The sequence below is a fragment of the Condylura cristata genome, unplaced genomic scaffold, assembly GCF_000260355.1.
Source record: "Condylura cristata isolate star-nosed mole 26May11 unplaced genomic scaffold, ConCri1.0 scaffold00015, whole genome shotgun sequence".
NCBI lineage: Eukaryota > Metazoa > Chordata > Mammalia > Eulipotyphla > Talpidae > Condylura > Condylura cristata.
This window is the reverse complement of record NW_004567116.1, coordinates 17,715,212-17,733,883: the sequence shown is the minus strand read 5'-3', so window position 1 is coordinate 17,733,883 and position 18,672 is coordinate 17,715,212. Positions and strand designations below refer to the sequence as shown.

The window sequence follows — 18,672 nt, the reverse complement described above, 5'->3', positions numbered from 1 at the left end:
ACAGTGGGAGGAAAAGAGTAAAGTGAGAGAAGTAGGATTGAATTAATAGTATCTAATAAGTGAATACTCACTGTCAGTAGTTAAAGAGAGAATGTTTCAGGAGAATCACTGTTGGATATATATATATAGGATTTGGACTTATTTTGGAGATGTTAGTGAAGTAACAACTAAACTTAACACCAGTAATTCTCATTATATGGTCTAATTTATTTTAATAGAGTTTAAATGCATTAATGATATCTTTGTAATATTACAGAACTGTTCAGTCTAAGCCAAGTAATAGTGGTAAAACTTCTGATCCTCAAACACCAAAAACTACAACTACAAAAGCCCCTTCCACGAAACCCAAAGTTAAACAGTTAAAAGTAAAGGCTGAGCCACCACCAAAGAAACGGAAGAAATGGAAAGAAGAATTTTCATCATCCCAGTCTGAGTCATCTCCTGAGATCCATTCTAGTAGTACTGATGACGAGGGTGAGTTTTCCATGTGAAATGAATACTTAATGTCAGATTACCCACATGAATGGAGAGGTGCAGTGATGCTGACAATTCAAAATTTATTTACTGATTTATTAGAGGATTTGGCTACCTAGTAAGTCTTTCTTACACTTTTATAAAAATAAGTTCATGTTCCCTGAACACACTAACTGAAAACACATTTGCCCACACATTTAACCTTGTAAAGTAAAAACAGCAGTGAACTGAAAAAAATTAAAAAGAGTCCCCTACTTCTAAACTTACTCTGTGTTTATGGTAGAAGACAAAGAAGCAGCAACTCTAATATGCATGATGTATATTACATATTTACATACTTCTATATATGTGTACCCTGTATGATTCCAAACATGTATATGTCTGCCACTAACCAGCCAGTTGCTACAGAGTAATAAGCTTGATAACTTTTCTGCCCCTTAGTTTTCTCTTATAAAATTGAAGATTGAAATAGCTAAGCAGTCACCAAACTTGTTACCTTAGAACCCTATTACACTCATAAAGTCTGTTGAAGATATCAAAAAACAAACAAACAAAAACATTTATTTAGGTTATATCCATTGAAATTTACTGTACTAGAAATTCAAACTTGCAGGCCCTCTCTGGTAGTGCAGCGGGTTAAAGCACAGCACTAAAAAGCTATCCGTAGCCACTGCAGCACAAGTTCGATCCCTGGCCAGGGAGACTTCTCCTGCCCCACCCACTGTTCCTCTAGGCAGTGTTTTTCAGTTAATCTGTTCTGTTCCCAGTCTGAATCCTCTCACCTCCCCCCATACCTCTAGCCTGTACCCCAGGTCTTATATACATAAATAAATCTTTTTTTAAAAAAAAATTAAAACTTGAAGTAGTTGTAAAAACCAAGACTATATACTAGCACATTTCATTAGCTATCAAATTTGTAACATATGCAAGAAATTTCAAGCAGTTCAGTAGTTTATGTACAAGTTGTCAAGCTATGGCCACTAAGCCAAATTTGGTTTGTTACCTACTTTTGTAATCAATTTGTTGCAACACTGATTCAAATGATATTTTCCTATAGTTGCTTCCCCGCTACTGTAGCAGAATTGGAACAGTTGCTGTGAGGAGAGCATATGACCCTCAAAGCCCCAAATATTTCCATCTGACCCTTTAGAAAAGGATTACTGACTCCTTCTAAAGCATAAACTTGAAAATAGATGGAGAAAATGAAGACAATGAGATGGTGTTATGTATATCATGCTAAGGCTGAAAATTTTGTGATCCTATAAACAAAGGAGAACTCTTAGAGGGGATCTAAGTAGAGAGAATCATTATAAAATTTGAAATAGATATCATAGTTCAGTTAGAAATATGAGGTGTGAACCTAAGTAGTGGCAGTAGGGATGGAGAAGAGAAATTCAGGGTATAATCTGGACAGAACTTGAATGATGAAATGGGTATTGAAGATGATATTCAGAATAGTTTCTGATACAAGTACTGTTGGTTGGGAGAAGGTCATAAACATTTCAGTGGAAATAGGATTGAAATAGAAATTCTTCAGTTCAGAAGTGTACTTTAAATGTGTGGTTTTTAAGCTACTTATGAATTATTTAAAAGTGCACATATCAGAATTTTTTAAAAATCAGTGCTGTGAGTACCTATAGAAGAAAATACACGTAAGGGGCCTCCTTGGTGCTGCAAGGGGTTGTGTCTCAGCACTATGTTGCTATCTGCAGGCATTGCAGTATGAGTTTGATCCCTAGCCAGGGAGCTGACCCTTGTGATACAGCAGACTCTCCTGCCTCACCTGCTGCTCCTCTAGATCCACCTTTTATGCTCCCCACTCCATTTCTGTTAAATCTGCTCACCTCCATTCCTCTGACCTGTACCCCAATTCTTCTATGCATAAATATTTTTTTTTCTTTTAAAGATACACATGGGCCCTCCCTGGTGGTGCAGTGCTTTAAAGCACAGCACTATGAAGCTAGCAGCAGCCACTTCAGCATAAGTTCGATTCCCTGGCCAGGGAGGTGACCCACTGGCGCAACAGACTTCTCCTGTCTCAAGCACTGCTCCCCAATCTGTCTTTGGTGAATCCTCTCACCACCCCTACATTTCTGGCCTGTACCCTAGTTCTGTATGCATAAATGGATAAATACTATTTTTAAAAAGATACACATAATTTTTACAATTTGAATGCCTGCCTATTCATAAGAATAGAAAACTTCAGGTTCTGAATTTGCACTCAGTTATATAGCTTCCTCAAATGACAATCAAGATACATTTTTTTTTTTCCATTGGCAACTTGAGTTAACCACTAGGTGTCACCAACAGTTAAGCAAACTTTTTTTGGTCTTCAAAGCAGTATATGTATGTATGTATATAAAACATAGATTTTTTTTAGGCCCATGGTTTTCAGGACTTCTTTATAATCTTCAGATTTATTAAAGATTCCAAAATATTTTTGCTTATGTGTAATATATATATTAACATTTGCCAAATATTATTTAGACAAATTTTTTAAATATTTATTTAAATTAAATCCGTTAAACATTAAACTAAGTTTTGTGTTGTTGTTTGTTTGGTTTTTTTTTTTTTAGAAAACTATTTTCCTAAATTGAAAGTTTTTAGTGGAAGAGTAACATTTTCATATTTGTTTCTACTTTTGGTTTCTCATTAATACATCATTTTGGTTAAAGTACATGAAGAAACCCCAGCTTTATATAAGCCATATAGTTGGGAAATGGGAGGGAATAGCTTAATTATCTTTTTAGAAAATTATGAATTTATTTGCTAACTCATAGTTTTCATTTAACAATAAATAGCAGTTTCTTGAACTTTTTAAACTTTAAACTTTTTTGTTTAATATATTAAAAATCTATTGGTTTGTCTTATCCTTTGATTTTATCTTTAATCCATGAGTGATTTTATAACATCATTGCTTGGTCACGTGAAAATATTAGCTCATTGGTGTACATGTTCCATTTCATTTTTTTTAACATTCTAAAAAGCTATGGGAAAATGCATGCAACAAAATTTGTCAATTTTAATCATTTATAACTACAACTCAGGGTTTTTAAATTTACATTGTTATACAAAATTTCACCACTATTCCTATAACTTTTTTGTCACCCCAAACAGAAATTTGGTAACCATTAAATAATAACGCTCCATTATCCCCTTTTCCCAGCTGTTGTGAATCATGAGTCTATTTTCTATCTCTGAATTTGACTACAAGGTTCATTCATGTAATAGCATGTATTAGAACTTCACTTCTTTTATGACTGAATACTATTCCATTGCGTGTTTTTCACTATATGTTCATCTTGTTATCTTGTGACGTATTAATGAATATTTGGTATATTTCTGTCTTTGAATTGTTAAGATGCTGTGATGAACACTTCTATAGATACACTAATTCATGTCCTTGTTTTCACCTCTCTGGAATATATACCTAGCAAATGCTGGTTCATGTGGTAATTAATATATGTTTAGCTTCTTGAGGAACTGCCAAACTTGTACACAGTGCTTACATCGTTTAACTGTTCAATTGTCAGTGAATACATGGGGGGACTTCCATTTCACCATATCCTCACCAATACTTGTTATTTTTGTTTGTTTACTACAGGTTTCCCGTCTTAGCTGAACATCAAGCATTTGATTTGATGTCATGGTTTTTTGGAGAGGTCTTATAATGCTTTTATTCCATATAAATTAATAATGACAGCATTCTCAGACCCAAAAAAATAATCTCCCAGATCATAACAAATACGAAAACTACTTTGGGGTAGCAAGGAAGACTATTAGCCATCCTAATGAATATGGAGTCATTATGATTTTTTTAAATTTGTATTTTCCTCATGAATAATGATACTGAACATTTTTTCATAGGTTTGTTGGCTTTTTATCTTATTTGGGAAAAGTGTTTTTCAAATCCTTTGCCCACCTTCTGAGTCATTTCTGCTTTTGTTCTTGAGTCGTAGGATTTCTTTATAGATTCTAGTCAATAAACCTTTATCCTTATATGATTTTAGAAACATGTCTCCCACTCTGTAGGTTGACATTTCATTTTCTTCATAATGTCCTTTGATGCACAGAACTAGAAATTCTGAGGGAGCTAATTTTACCTTTTTGGTTTTGCTAAAGCCATGAAGGTTTACCCACCTATATTTTCTTCCAAGCATTTTACTTCTTACATTTTGGTTGTATATTTAATTTTGTAACATTTGCTGATACCACCACTGATCTAATAAGTGTTTAAATATTGGAAAACTGTTGAGCTGTCAGTAGTAACTACAAATTGTCCAGAATTTCAGTTTTTCACTTGAAACCTCAAATTTTGGGACTCTGGTAGCCTAGGAATTAAAGCTCACAGAAACCCTGTTATGGTGCAACAGATCTGTCCATGTGCCCCCATCAGTCTTTGGTGAAGCCTTCCACCTCACCCCCCCCTCCCCCCCCGCAATTCTGGCCTACTCCCCAGCTCTTCACAAAATCAACATAAAATAATTAAATAAAAAAAAGAAACCTCATGGGCCCTTACTGGTGGCGCAACGTGTAAGGATGCAGCACTGCAAGCTAGCTACAGCCGCTTCAGTGCTAGTCAGTCCCACCCCGAAAGTGACCCACGTGGCACGGCAGACCTCTCTTGACCCGCCAGCTGCTCCCCCCAGCAGAGTACTTCGTCGATCTGCCTGTCCTGTTTCCCACTTCTGTCTCTGGTGAATCCTCTCACCACCCTTGTGCCTCTGGCTTGTTCCCCAGTTCTGTAAGCATAAATAAATAAATAAATCTTTAAAAAAAAAAAAAACCTCAGATTTTATCACTGGTGACAAATACTGTTAATTGCTTTCCTTGAAGGGACAGATTCACTTCATTAACTTTTAAGAAAATGTCTTCAAGAGCCTCCCTGATGGCACAGGGGCTAAGAGCACTACCAAGCGATCTCCAGCCACTGCAACATGAGTTCAATCCCTGACCAGGGAGCTGACTCATATGGCACAGCAGACCTCTCCTGTTTGGCCTGCTGCTCCCTTCAACAGTGTGACCTCAGTAGATACAACTGTTCTGCTCCTTATCTGTGGTGAATCCTCTCATCCCCCTCACCTCTGGCCTATACCCCAGTTCTTGTATGCATAAATAAATAAATCTTTTTTAAAAAGAAAATGCCTCAGAGTATTTAACTCTGAATAACCATAGTGTGTCAGTCATTTCTTCAGATAAAAAGTGTTACATGGGGGTAAAAGTCACTCATATACATATATATGCTTTTCCTGGAGATCACCATTACACTTCATATGTTTGTGCCCCCTATATATTACACAGAATTTTAAGAATAAAGATTTATGCAATTAGTGATTTCTGCTGATTTAGCAAGGACCATTAAGTGGAAGCTTTTTCTCCCTCTTCAAATGCATGGCAATAAGACAAATTACATAGCAAACTACATAGCTACTTAGGACGGTGTCAGTCTTGACCCTTCCAAAGTAAGGCACAATAGTTTTACTTAACATTACTTCTACAGATATCCACAGAGAGGGAAAAGTTATGTAAATAACACTTTAATATTACAATGAAGACAGTTTTAACATCAAAATCCACCAAAAGGACCTTAGGGGTCTCAATTAACCGTGCTCTAAAAGCTGCAGTTAAATGCTGTGATAGGAGTGGTATATTGAATAAAAAACAGTAAACATTGAAACTTCTCATCTTGCAACTCTTGCCACTGAATTTGAGTGAAATTGTCTCTGTGCAAGGATGATATACACATTTTTTAAACTGTTTTGCTCTGGACCAGAATTTTATAGTAACACATGAAGGATTTTTTTTTTTAAAGATTTGTCTATGCATAAAAGAATTGGGGTGCAGGGTGGAGATATGTGGGTGGAGAGTGAGATGATTCACCAGAGATAAAGGGGGCACAGAACAGGCAGATCTACTGAAGCACTGCTGGGGGAAGCAGCAGGTGTGGCAGGAGAGGTCTGCTGCTCCATGTGGGTCAGCTTCCTGGCCAAGGATCAAGGATCGCATCTAACTCGGACCACAGTAGCTGGTGACAGCTTGATAGTGCTCAGTTTTTAACCCCTGTGCCACCAGGGAGGTCCACATGAAGGGTTTCTTTAAATGTCCAGCAATCTGCTGTATTATTTTAAAAGTTCTCCAGTGATTGTGAGGCACAAATCAGCTTTGAGAATCTCTTCCAGGGTGTTTTTCAAGGCAGGGTAGGTGAACCTTGAATTTGAAGAAATTTCATCCGTCTGCAGCCTTTTATTTGCTTATCAACTCTTACAGACAAGTGCTTTTAAAGTTGTCATTAAAGAATATTAAATATTTCATCTTGTTACTCTCCCAGGTCTTGACCCTCCAGTTCCCTTTGTCACTCGTTTTTTGAACACAAGAGCAATGAAGGAAACCTTTAAGAGCTACATGGAATTGCTTGTTAGCATTGCTTTGGATCCTGACACAATGCAAGCCTTGGAGAAGAGCAATGGTACAGTTGGATAAGTAGTACTTTATTGGTGGTTCTTTTGGATTTAAAAATTCTTATCTGTTATGTGTTTAACATAGGTTTGTGTTTTTATGCACCTGTACAGTGCCAGTTAAATTTATAATCTGTTGACTATAATATAAATAATCATATTTTTCATGAATTGTCTGAATACATATACAACTTTATATTGAATACTTTGATACCTACTCATGGAAAAGTTATGTTATTATCCACTTGTTTCTTTCAATTCTAGAGTTTCTAATCTTTAAAATATTTTAAGTGTCAGGGTGGCAGGTCCAGATGTTAACATACTCTGTTTTTCACAAATTTTTAAGATGAGCCAGATAATAATGGTGTGAAGAATAACATTTGATATTTGTAGCCAGTAAATAATTCGTCACAAGTAGTTATTTTCTAGTTAACTAGTAGAAAGATAATTCATACATTGGTATATGTTTATTGATATTCCTTATACTCTTTGTTAGATTTTTCTTATAATAAATTAGAGGTGAAATTGATACATGAAATAGGTAATTTATTGATCTAGTGATGTTCAGTAATATTTACTCTTCAGCTACTATGGCATTCACCAGAGACAACTAAAAGGAATGATGAGCCAGTTTACATTACCCTTCTATTGTGTAAGATTAAACAATTTAACAAAGAATGTAAGGATATACTACAACAGCACTGCCTATTAGCATATATTGTTTTACTATTTCCATTTTTTTACCTTTTTTTAAAGATTTATTTATGCATACAGAACTGGGGTGCAGGCCAGGTGAGAGGATTCACCAGATAGAGTGGGGAGCAGAACAGGTAGACTGACAAAAGTACACTGCTGAGCGGAGCAACATGTGGATTAGGAGAGGTCTGCCTCGCCTTGTGGGTCACCTTGTGGGGATAGAATTTGAATCAAAGTGGCTACGACTTGCTTGCAGTGCTGTGTTTTAACCCTTTGTGCCACCAGAGAGGGCCTCTTTAACATATTTTATTGTCAGAACTCAGACATTTTTTGGATGAAGTTGCTAAAGCTTAAAGAGATTATGAAACTTGTTTGAGTCCACAGCTTGCAAGTAGCAGAGAGGATTAAAATTCAAAGTCTTCTAACTTCTAGTCCATTGTTTTTTGTTATTTGCTTTTTACTATTTTATCAGACAGTAATTAATACATTAGTCATGTTAAAATCATGTAGAGCTGGAAGAGACATTAGAGATTATCTAGTCTAAGACATTTATTTTGGGACCCTCTGGAGTGTAAGGAGTTAAGTCTCAGCACTGTCATAAACTATCAGCAGTCCCTCCAGCACAAGTCCCTGCAGCACAAGACTGTCCCATTGCTCTCTTCAATAGTGTATTTCAATCTGTCTGTTCTGCTCCCCTCTCTGGTGAAACATCTCACCCCTCACACCTCTAGCTTACACCTCAGCTCTTATATGCATAAATAAGATAAATCATAAAAGATTTATTCTACAGACTAAGGTTCAACGAAGTGAGATGTATTTCCCAAGTTACAGAATGAGTTAGTGATAGAAGAACCACAATTAAAACCCAATTGTGGGCCCTCCCTGGTGGTGCAACAGGTTAGGATACAGCACTGCAGGTGAGAGTTCAGTGAGAGTTCGATCCCTGGTCCAGGAGGTGATCCACATGGCACAGCAGACCTCTCTTCCTTGCCTGCTGTTCCCTCAGCAGTGTGCTTCATCAGTCTGCCTGTTCTGTTCCCCGCTCTGTCTCTGGTGAATTCTCTCAGTGTCCCTGCTCCTCTGACCTGTAGCCCAGTTCCGTATGTGTAAATAAATAAATCTTAAAAATATATATATATATTCTCTCATTCAAAATTCCTTGCATAATAAACTATACATTTCCTTATAATGATAATAATTCCTGGATAGTTTCTAATGACTTTTTTATTATTGTTTACCATAGTTTTCTTATTTTTCTTTTCTTAATATAAGGGGGGTGTTTGATAGTTTTTTAAACAATCCATAAATACTCAAAAGTTGTTTTGTGAAATATAAATTCTTACCATACTTGAATAGATGTAAGCACTACTGGAAAGATCAAAGAAGCCACCTGGTGTGGTACAGTGACCTTAGAAAGCTTTCCTCAGGCCCTTCCTGGTGGCACAGCAGGTTGGAGAGCTGCACTATGAAGCTAAGCCAAGCTGTGGCTGCTTCAGTGCAAGCTGGTCTTTCACTGGTCAGTGTACCTGTGCTGTATTCCAATATATAAAGTAATTTTATTCAACTTTAATTAAAATTAGGAATCAGATTCTGAGGATTACATATGCATTTTCAGAAAGGTCATTAAAGGTAATTAGTATTATAGAGTACATTATTCTGATAAACTAAGGAATAGTTTAGTAACCTAAATTACTTAAAATGACACCAAAATAATTAATATACATTCTGAAAGTGTTTCTCTTAAAAGAGCTTAATATTCAGAGGGATCAAAAAGGAATTACAAAGTTTTGGGTAGGAATCTTTATTATACCTTTATTCTTTCCTTCTCTAAAATAACTATATTGATGCTTCCCTTGTGATTTTTATATTGGATTTTAATCATTTTTCATTCCCCAAAATTTTAGAATGTTAGAGAAAATTTGTGTTTTGTAATACTATTGTTCAGATGATAAATGAAGTCTGAAGAAATAGGGCAACTTGCCCGTTGACCACAAAGCTACCATTAATCAATTCTAGTAGCAGTGACAGGATTAAATCCAGGGCTTAGCATCATGCCTCCCTGTTTCTTTACCACTTGTTATTATTAATCTGTTTTCAACTTAGCTATGGGTAGAAAGCTTCATGACAGTTTTGGGTTTTTTGTTTCTTGTTTTTGTTCATACAACATATGCTTTAGAGTCTCATGTATGGTCCCCAAGAAATTTCCACCACCAGTTCACCAGTGTACCATACCATAGTCCCTTGTGCACTTCCCGCCCCTGTTTTGATCCATTTTCTTCCTCTCCCCTCCCCAAAGAATGTCTTTGGTTCATAGTTGTCTGTTGATTTTGATTTTTACTTATTATAATCACTTTTCTCCCATTTCTTATTTGGCTCCCATACATTCCTCCTATAAGAAAAACCATCCAATATTTTTCTTTTTCTTTCTGGCTAATTTCACTGAGCATGATCTCTTCCATCTCATCCATGTTGCTGCAAATGGCATAAATTTATCTTTTTTGATTGCTGGGTAATAGTCCATTGTATATATATACCAATTCTTCTTAACCTAGTCATCTATATTGGAGCATTTGGGTTGTTTCCATAGCTCACCTATTGTGAATAGTGCTGAAATAAACATAGATGTGTAGGTGCTCTTTTGAATTAATGTTTTTGGGTCCTCGGGGTAAATGCCCAGGAGTGGAATTGCTGGATCTTTACTATGTGCCACTCTCCCTGGAGTGAGATGGTATCTCCTGTGGCTTTGATTTGTATTTCCCTGGTTACTAATGATATTGAATATTTTTTTATATGCCTGCTGGCCATTTGAATTTCCTCTTTAGAGAAGTATCTTTTTAACTCTTGCTCTTTTTTTTGACTGGGTTGTTTTTGTTGCATTTCCTCAGCTCTTTGTAGATATTTATAATCAGTCCATTATCGTTAGTATTGTGTGCAGAAAATTTTCTCCCAATCAGTGGGGTGTCTATTTGTTGGATTAATGTCTCTTTTGCTGTACAAAAGCTTTTTAATTTGATGTAGTCCTAGTTGTTTATCTTGTGCATTGGGTGATGTGTCATTAAAGATGTTTCTGAAGTATATGTATGACAGTATTTTAAAAGCAGTACTTTAAACTAATGAATTTAATGTCCTAATATATTAATAGTTATACAAAAAGTTGGAATTTTAACAAGCTTTTGTGTTGTGGTATATTTTATTCCAATAAATTTTTATTTTGTTTTAGATGAGCTACTTTTGCCTCATATGAAAAAAATAGATAGCATGTTGAATGATAACCGAAAGAGACTTCTTTTGAATCTTCATTTGGATCAGTCATTCAAGGTATTTCCATCAGATGGTTTATTAGCAAAACTCAATGGCAATCATAATCTTAAATGTAGTGAGAAGGAAAATTCATGAGTTAGTTTCAGATTTATAAAAATTTTCACCCAACCAGTAATTTGAATTTTTTTAATTGTGAATCAGTTTTCTGTTTTTATTTATTTACTAAAATTAAAATCTTTATAGAGTAACTTCTTAGTGTTACTTGTTTTTCACTGTGTAAATTCATTTTTCAGGCATTTATGTTCATCTAATATTCTTTCTATGTAATAATTTCTAAATGTTTTCTGAACATTCATCCTTCAAATGATCATATTCTAATCTTTTTCTAAAATTTTTTTTAAATGTTTACATTTTATCTATAATTATAGTTGGCCTTTCTTAGCATAGTTATCAAAATTCCATTTATTTATTTGATTTACCCAATATCTGAGAAAGTACTGATCAGATATAATGGGAGAAAATATGTTTAATTCTAATAGTTTATCATGGTACTATAAATTGGTTTTGGTATTATCAAAAATGTAGAACATTTTGAGTTTCTGCACTTAAGTCAGAAACATTTTATAGATGCTACTTAGTAGATAGAAATGCCCAGCTTTTCTTTTTCAAAGTATACCATGTCACTTAGAATCATTTGATTATATGTATATTGGATAGCTTTTTAAAAATTAATAGACAATTTTTTAGAGGAACTTTAGATTCACAGCAAAATTAAATAGAAAATCCCTGTATAGCCCCTGTCCCCAACAAGAATAGCTTCCATTATAAATTTCTCCCATCACAGTGTTGAATTAAATTTGTTTCAGTTGATAAATTACACTGAACATCATTATAACTCATATTCCAGCTTGTGGTTCACTCTGGTATTATACATTCTATGAGTTCAGACATATAATCACATGTATCTACTATAATTTTACTACCCTAAAAATCTTTGTACTCTGCCTTTTTCCACCCTTCATTCAACCAACCCCTAGCAACCACTGATCTTTTTACTGTCTCCATATCTTTACATTTTATGGAAATCATGATTGAAAACACACAGTATTACTTTTTCAGGTTGGCCTCCTTCATTTAATAGAATATATTTAACATGTCTTTTCATGCCTTGATAGTTCATTTCTTTTTAGCACTGAATAATACCTCATGGTTGTACCTCAGTTTATTCACCTACTGAAGAACATCTTGATTGCATCCTAATCCTGACAATTGTCAGTAAAACTGCTGCAAGTTTTTCTTGTAAACATAAGCTTTCATTCACCTTCCTTGCGTAATGTGTACAGATTTATGACTTCCCTGTTTTAGCTGAGCTAACTCCGTATAATAGTGAAAATTGACTTTATTTTTAGCTAGGTGAAAATTAAAGCTCCGAAATTAAAGTTAAGTGACTACAGACTACACTAGTAGTACTCTATTCTTCATTAACATACACTTCTCAGAGGACTGGGGAAAGTTAGTCAGAGGCCATACTCAGAATAAGAATTTGATCTGCTAATTTATGGTCAAGTAATTTCTTCTTGAATGCAATATTCAAATGAAATACTCTTTTGGGAAATAATCCTATTTTCTAAAGACAAGGGAAGTTATTAGTTGTGTATATATTTTGAAAGATTTATTAAGCCTTAAAAGTGACCAGTTTTGGCTATTCATTTTAGAAATGTCATCTAATTACTGATATTAAAATAGAGCCAACATTTTGAATTGAATATTCAGTAGAAACCTGAAGGTTATGTATTAGTTTGTGACCAACTAAAACTAGTTTTCTAAACCACTAAACTGAACAACTAGAATTAGTTTTCATATTTTTTTTGCACAGCAAAAGGCAAAATTAATACTTTTTAAATTAGTCATTAATTTTGATTAATTTTATTTATAGCAGTTAGCATTTCAAAGCTAGAATATTAAGTTAGAATATGTGTATAAAATATTACTAATAGATTATAAGAGATTTTTTTTTCTATTCTTTAGGAATAATTAACACCATTTCCCATAAAAATTTTGGTAACTTTAGGAATCCTAAAACCTTTTGAAGTTAAAGATATTCTCTTTTCTCTGAAATTTACGTACAAACTTGCAGTATCATTTATTAACTCGTTTAAATTTTCTCCTTTCATCACCATTGACTAGTGTTCATTGTTTCCAAATTTAGAATGCAACTTTTTGTCTTTAAATTCCATTTGTTGTAAAAAGAATTTTGTGTCCCCAATTTTTTTTAAGCTTGGGCATGTTTTATAAGGAAAACACCATGTTTTATATAAAAAGCACAGATATTCCAATAAAGAAAATAAAACTAGAAACTAATGATAGCTTACTCTGGTAGGATATGCCAAAAATTCCTTCTATTAAATGAAATTTAGTTCTCTCCTATATACATATATCTCCGAAAGTATTAGGTTACTGGTTTAAAATGTACTGTGGTGGGGGGTGGCACACAATACCAGGTATTTGGGAATTCCTAGGTATTTGAAAGAGTGACTTTCAAGGTTGTAACTATTTATAAAAAGGTTGAGCTTATCAAACAAGAACTAGAATCTATTCTGATAATATAATGGGAGCACTTAATCCATTTACTGTCGAAATAATAACTACTGGTAGCTCAATTTAATTTAAATCAGAATCAAACTGGTTAAAATTAGCTGCAAATATTCAGTTAGTTATAGCTTTCCTATTAGGATTTGTCAACTAGGTAAAGTCATAAAATGTCACTGGCTTTTAAAAAAATGGAATAGAGTTGGTTCTGCTCTGTGGCCACTAAATTTTAAGTGGTAGACACTATGTCACTGTGGTCAGAAAATTCATCAAGTTCTGTTTTACAACCTTATCTCACAACCACTTTTCCTGTAATCAAAAGAAGTAACAGAATTGAGGAAGCCAGGGAAGGATCACAGTGGTTCATGTTTTCCTCTGTTCTCATCCTCATCTCAGGATCAGATGACTTCTTATAGCAAGACTAGGCCAAGTTTCAGGATCCGGACAGTGATTTAATTGGTAGAACTTTGGAGAGATTTTTGTATGTCCCTCTTTCCCCTACCTTGAAGCCAGAAGAACCATTACTAGAAAGAACTTCCTAAAGCAGGTTATAAGGTTAGCCCAGATTCAAGGGATGGGGATAGTTTCTACATCTTAATAAGAGGAGCTGCAAAAATTTGTGGCCATGTTTAACAGGCTTACAATTGAATATGTACATCTCTGTATATGTATATATTTATCATACACCATCAGTATCTCCTCACATTATGTATTTTCCCCTATATTAAAAAAGAAATTTGAATCTAGAAATAATTCAGTTTTCTTCTAAAAGTCAATTATTTTTGCTTCATTTTAAAGAATGCCTTGGAAAGCTTTCCTGAACTGACAATAATTACTCGAGACTCTAAAGCAAAGAACGGGGGATCTGCTATTTCTAAAATCAAAATGAATGGCAAAGCTTATAATAAGAAAACTCTAAGGACTTCTAAAACCACTAAATCTGCACAAGTAAGTGTATATTAATTGATGTAATTATACCTTTTCCCCTTCTTAGTATAATTGCTGCTTATATCACTGAAACAAGTACTATTGTTAAATGTGTGGCCTTTTCAGGTAGGAATGGTCAGGTCTGTCCTAAGAAACAAGGACTCAGTCTGATTCAGGGACTCAGTATAGCCATGAATGCTCACAAATATTTATTTAATAGATTAATAAGTAAGGTTACCCCATGTCCATGTTTGTGTTTTGATACAGGTTTTTTTGCCACTGGATACAAATGTGTACAGATAAGTAAATAAGACTATATTCCATAAGAAGATTCAGTATTGATTCCATATCAGCAAAATACTCACACTTTAATTTCATTCATTTTAAACAGTATTACTGCCTTTTCAGAAAAGTTTAACAACATATTAATCCCAATGGGAATAAGATGAACTACAGAATATATCAAAAAAGTATTCTGTAGAAATACATTCACAAGTACATAAAAATCTTTGTCTTTGCATTGCAGAATTGTTTGCAGTGGGAGATTAGATAATTAAAAATCCATCCAGATAATGTAATACTATGTATTTTTTTAAAAGATGGGATAAATTGATTCATTCTTTCCATATCAAGAATACAAATGAAAAATGGTCAAAAAGCCCTTTCCTTATTGTTTATATGGGAGGAGGAATATACAAAATAAATTGAAAAATACTTAAGCTTCAGTTAGATGAAATATGTTATGTTATAAAAACTAAAGTTACAGAACAATATGTACAGTATGGTATCAGTCTTACTAATATTATACACGGGGAAGCAAAAATTTTAAATACCATGTATTTATATTCAACAAAAAGGATAAAAATTTTAAATTTTAACTTCCTCCCCTTCAAACAAACCTCTTGCCCATATTAATACAAGCTGTTAAGGCCTCCCTGGTGGTGCAGGCAGTTAAGTATCAGCACTATCAAGTTATTGCCGTCCAGGGAGCTAACCCACATGGCCCAGCAGACCTCTTCTGTCTCCCCTAGTGCTCCCCTCAGCACATCCGCCTGTCCTGTTCCTCACTCTTGTCTCTGGTGAATCCTCTCACCCCACATCCATACCTCCAGCTTGCACCCCAGTTCTTGTGTGCATAAATAAATCTTTTTTAAAAAATGCTATTAGCCATACAAGTCACTTTTAAGATTTCCATTGAGACTTGTAAATACTTAACAAAAGTATTTTCATAAAAGTATTCTTAGCCCATATGCTCCATGAAATAATCTATAAACTTTTTTCTCTTTATAGGAGTTTGCTGTTGATCCAGAGAAAATACAGTTGTATTCTTTGTATCATTCACTCCATCATTATAAATATCATGTTTATCTGATATGTAAAGATGAGGTAATTTTTTCCCGTTTATTTTAAAAGGGAAGTTTTCCAAACCTAAATAGATTGTAGAACGTTTTTTTTTTTTTTATGAGAATTGTTAACTATATATATGTGGGCCTCTGTATATGGTCCTGTATTCTCCTGTAAATAATTCTGAAAGATTTGTTGTGAGTCTCTCTGTTACATATTGTGCCCAGATTAAACTGAGGCTTACCACATCTTATAGGAGCTATAAGTGGCAGTGTTTTTAAGTTGTTAGTGCTTGCTTCATTCACATCACCATAATAAACAACACTTTATTGTATGTTCTTCTCTCATAATGATACTTTAAATCACTTTAGTTATGCTTTTGCTATCTCACTGTCTTATCACTTGAATGAACTCCTCCCACTTAACTGCAGTGAAATGTGGGTGCCGAATGAAAAAAATGACTTAAAATTAATTGCAACTTTTAAGTATTCATAACTTTGTTGCCAAAAAAAAATATATGACAGTAATACCATTTTGTGAGTGCTATAAAGACTGATTTCCTGAGACTTCTAATGATTACATATTATCATTACGTAATCATTACGCTTTTTCTGACAACCACTTTTTTTTTTTTTTTTCCAATTAAAAAGGGCTAAGTAGGCTTAAGATTATACCTGGTATATTTGGTATTGGTATGGAAAGATATTCATAAAAATCTTACTAGCAAAGGAGGAAATTAAAAAAGGTCATGCAAAATAGTTGACTATTTCACAGTGTTCTGAAATGCAGAATTAATTTCCACATTTTGTTGTCTTTAAACACCATTAGAAGGAATTGAGAAAGTTTTGACCACTTGTAAAGTGCTAAGTATAAGCTAATATGACAATTATCTTTATTTTAGATTTCTTCTGTGCAGAAAAAAAATGAAGATTTAGGACAGGAAGAAATTGTTCAACTTTGCATGAAAAATGTAAAATGGGTGGAAGACCTATTTGAAAAATTTGGAGAACTTCTAAATCATGTACAGCAGAGATGTTCCTAACATTTCCACAAAAATCCCATTTATTTCATAGCACTAATGAAATGGCGGAGAGGGGTTGTCAAAGAGGGTCTGGGACCTCATACAATATCAGGCAGTGGTCTCCTGCAGGCCTGATCGTGGAACTTGCATCATGACCTCTGTTAAAGGACAGTGGTGCTACCCAGGGAGTCAGTCCTTTGGAAATGGACCGACATCCACCACACTTTTATCTGACTGATTTTTCTATTTTGTGAACCATTGGATAACTGAGTTTTATTTTCAGAAATAAAATTATAAAGCATGCACTAAATATAATTTTTCTTTATTGCTAGAGAGATAACACTTAAGTTAACTTGATGATTTTTTCCCCTGAGTACCAGAATAAAAGAAAAGTGGCAGAAAGCATATGTATGCATTCATGTCTGGCCACAAAACAAAGTATTGTATATTATGTAAACATATCTAATGTAATGTGACATTGTGTATGAGGATATCATCAATTTAAAATATAAAACTCAGAAACTTCATTCTGCTTTATGAACTCCTCTTACTCTTAACATGTTCAGGAAACTGGATGTGGAATTGGTGCAATTCTATAACTGCTTTTGTGTCAAATTATATTGTGATAAAAAAAACAACAACAACATACTGTTTTCCCTATCATAAAGAAAAGTATTTTCCTTTATACCGTTTTTCCTTTGGAAATTTTTTCAAATGTACATTTTATTTCACTAATAGTTGTATTTTTCACAAGAAAAATGTGATTATGATTATGTTTGATGTATCTGTGCTACACTTTTCGTTTTCAGTAAATCTTATTTAGTTATATATTGAATTTCCATTGTGAATTTTACCTTGAGGTAACCATTTTTGTTTATACAGGTTTGCTTCAGTGTTATCCAGAATATGCATTCAATACCAGAATTAGTTTAGCTTTATGAATGAGGATGTGTTATACACTGCAGTAATTTCCTAATTCATGAAAATAAATTTCTTACTAAACTTGCACTTGATTAACCAATTTGTTGAAATAAAATTCTAACCACATTATACATCCTAAAGAACAAAATTGATAATCAGACTACATGCAGTGTTAAACACAGCTTACCTAACTCTTAGAACTGGAAGTAGTAGAGTTATCCTTTGGTGCCTTTCCAACCTTTATACATGCTATTATTGTAACTTTTCTTTAGTTTTAATAGCTAGTATTTCAAGTAGATTAGCTGAGACAGTGAATGTACTAGGTTCAACATGACCTTGTGTTTTATTTGTGTTTGCCAACAGGATGCCTTATTTGAGAAAAAGGTTTACTAGTGTCCTAAATGATCTCCTTTTTTAGAATCTATCTGAAGAAGTTATTAATCATCATACTTTTGTTTATTTTACCACCATTTAGTGCCTTAAGTCTTAGCAAGAAAGCAGTGTTACTGCCCGGTGCCCAAATAAGACATACTTATGCCCAGATTTTTAATAACAACCTCAGTAAACTGGCAAAGAATTGAAGGTAACATGTGACTTGATTTGAGAATAAAACATAGCATTGGTTGAAAATGGTTTTTTAAGTTAAGCTTGCGTGTTTATTTCTGATGGTTTTATTAAAAGCAATAATCCTTAATCCAACAAACCTTGTACCTGCCATCAGACAAAATACCCATTAGTAGAAATTTCACTTAAGGGTTCATTGTTTCCTTTCTGTATGTTTGTTTGTTTTTTTAACCATTTTGGCAGCTTATTTCAAAAACAAAAGTAACCACTTGGATTCCTTTTGTCTTAACTCAAATAAGAGAATATCAGCAGAGTATGATAAAATAAATTTTGCTATCTGAATGAGCAGGAAGCAGCCATATTTTCTGATACTGACTCTGGACAGAATTGGTTTCTTTCCAAAATGAAGAGACAATAACT

General features: G+C 33.9%; 1 protein-coding gene across 3 annotated transcripts in view; it reads left to right on the top strand.

Moving 5' to 3' along the window:
• Positions 1 to 17,447, top strand: part of QSER1 (glutamine and serine rich 1) — a 33,136-nt gene extending 15,689 nt beyond the window's left edge. The window contains exons 7-12 of one of the 3 annotated variants that reach the window (XM_012725727.1): positions 257 to 474; positions 6,803 to 6,940; positions 10,846 to 10,943; positions 14,274 to 14,423; positions 15,693 to 15,788; positions 16,648 to 17,447. In XM_012725727.1, the coding sequence (XP_012581181.1) occupies positions 257 to 474; positions 6,803 to 6,940; positions 10,846 to 10,943; positions 14,274 to 14,423; positions 15,693 to 15,788; positions 16,648 to 16,788 (841 nt within the window). In that variant the 3' untranslated portion in view covers positions 16,789 to 17,447. Of the gene's footprint in view, positions 1 to 256; positions 475 to 4,078; positions 4,893 to 6,802; positions 6,941 to 10,845; positions 10,944 to 14,273; positions 14,424 to 15,692; positions 15,789 to 16,647 lie in introns of those variants that run through there. The other 2 variants (XM_012725728.1, XM_012725729.1) reach the window with 2 other exon arrangements.
• The last annotated feature ends 1,225 nt before the right edge of the window (positions 17,448 to 18,672 follow it).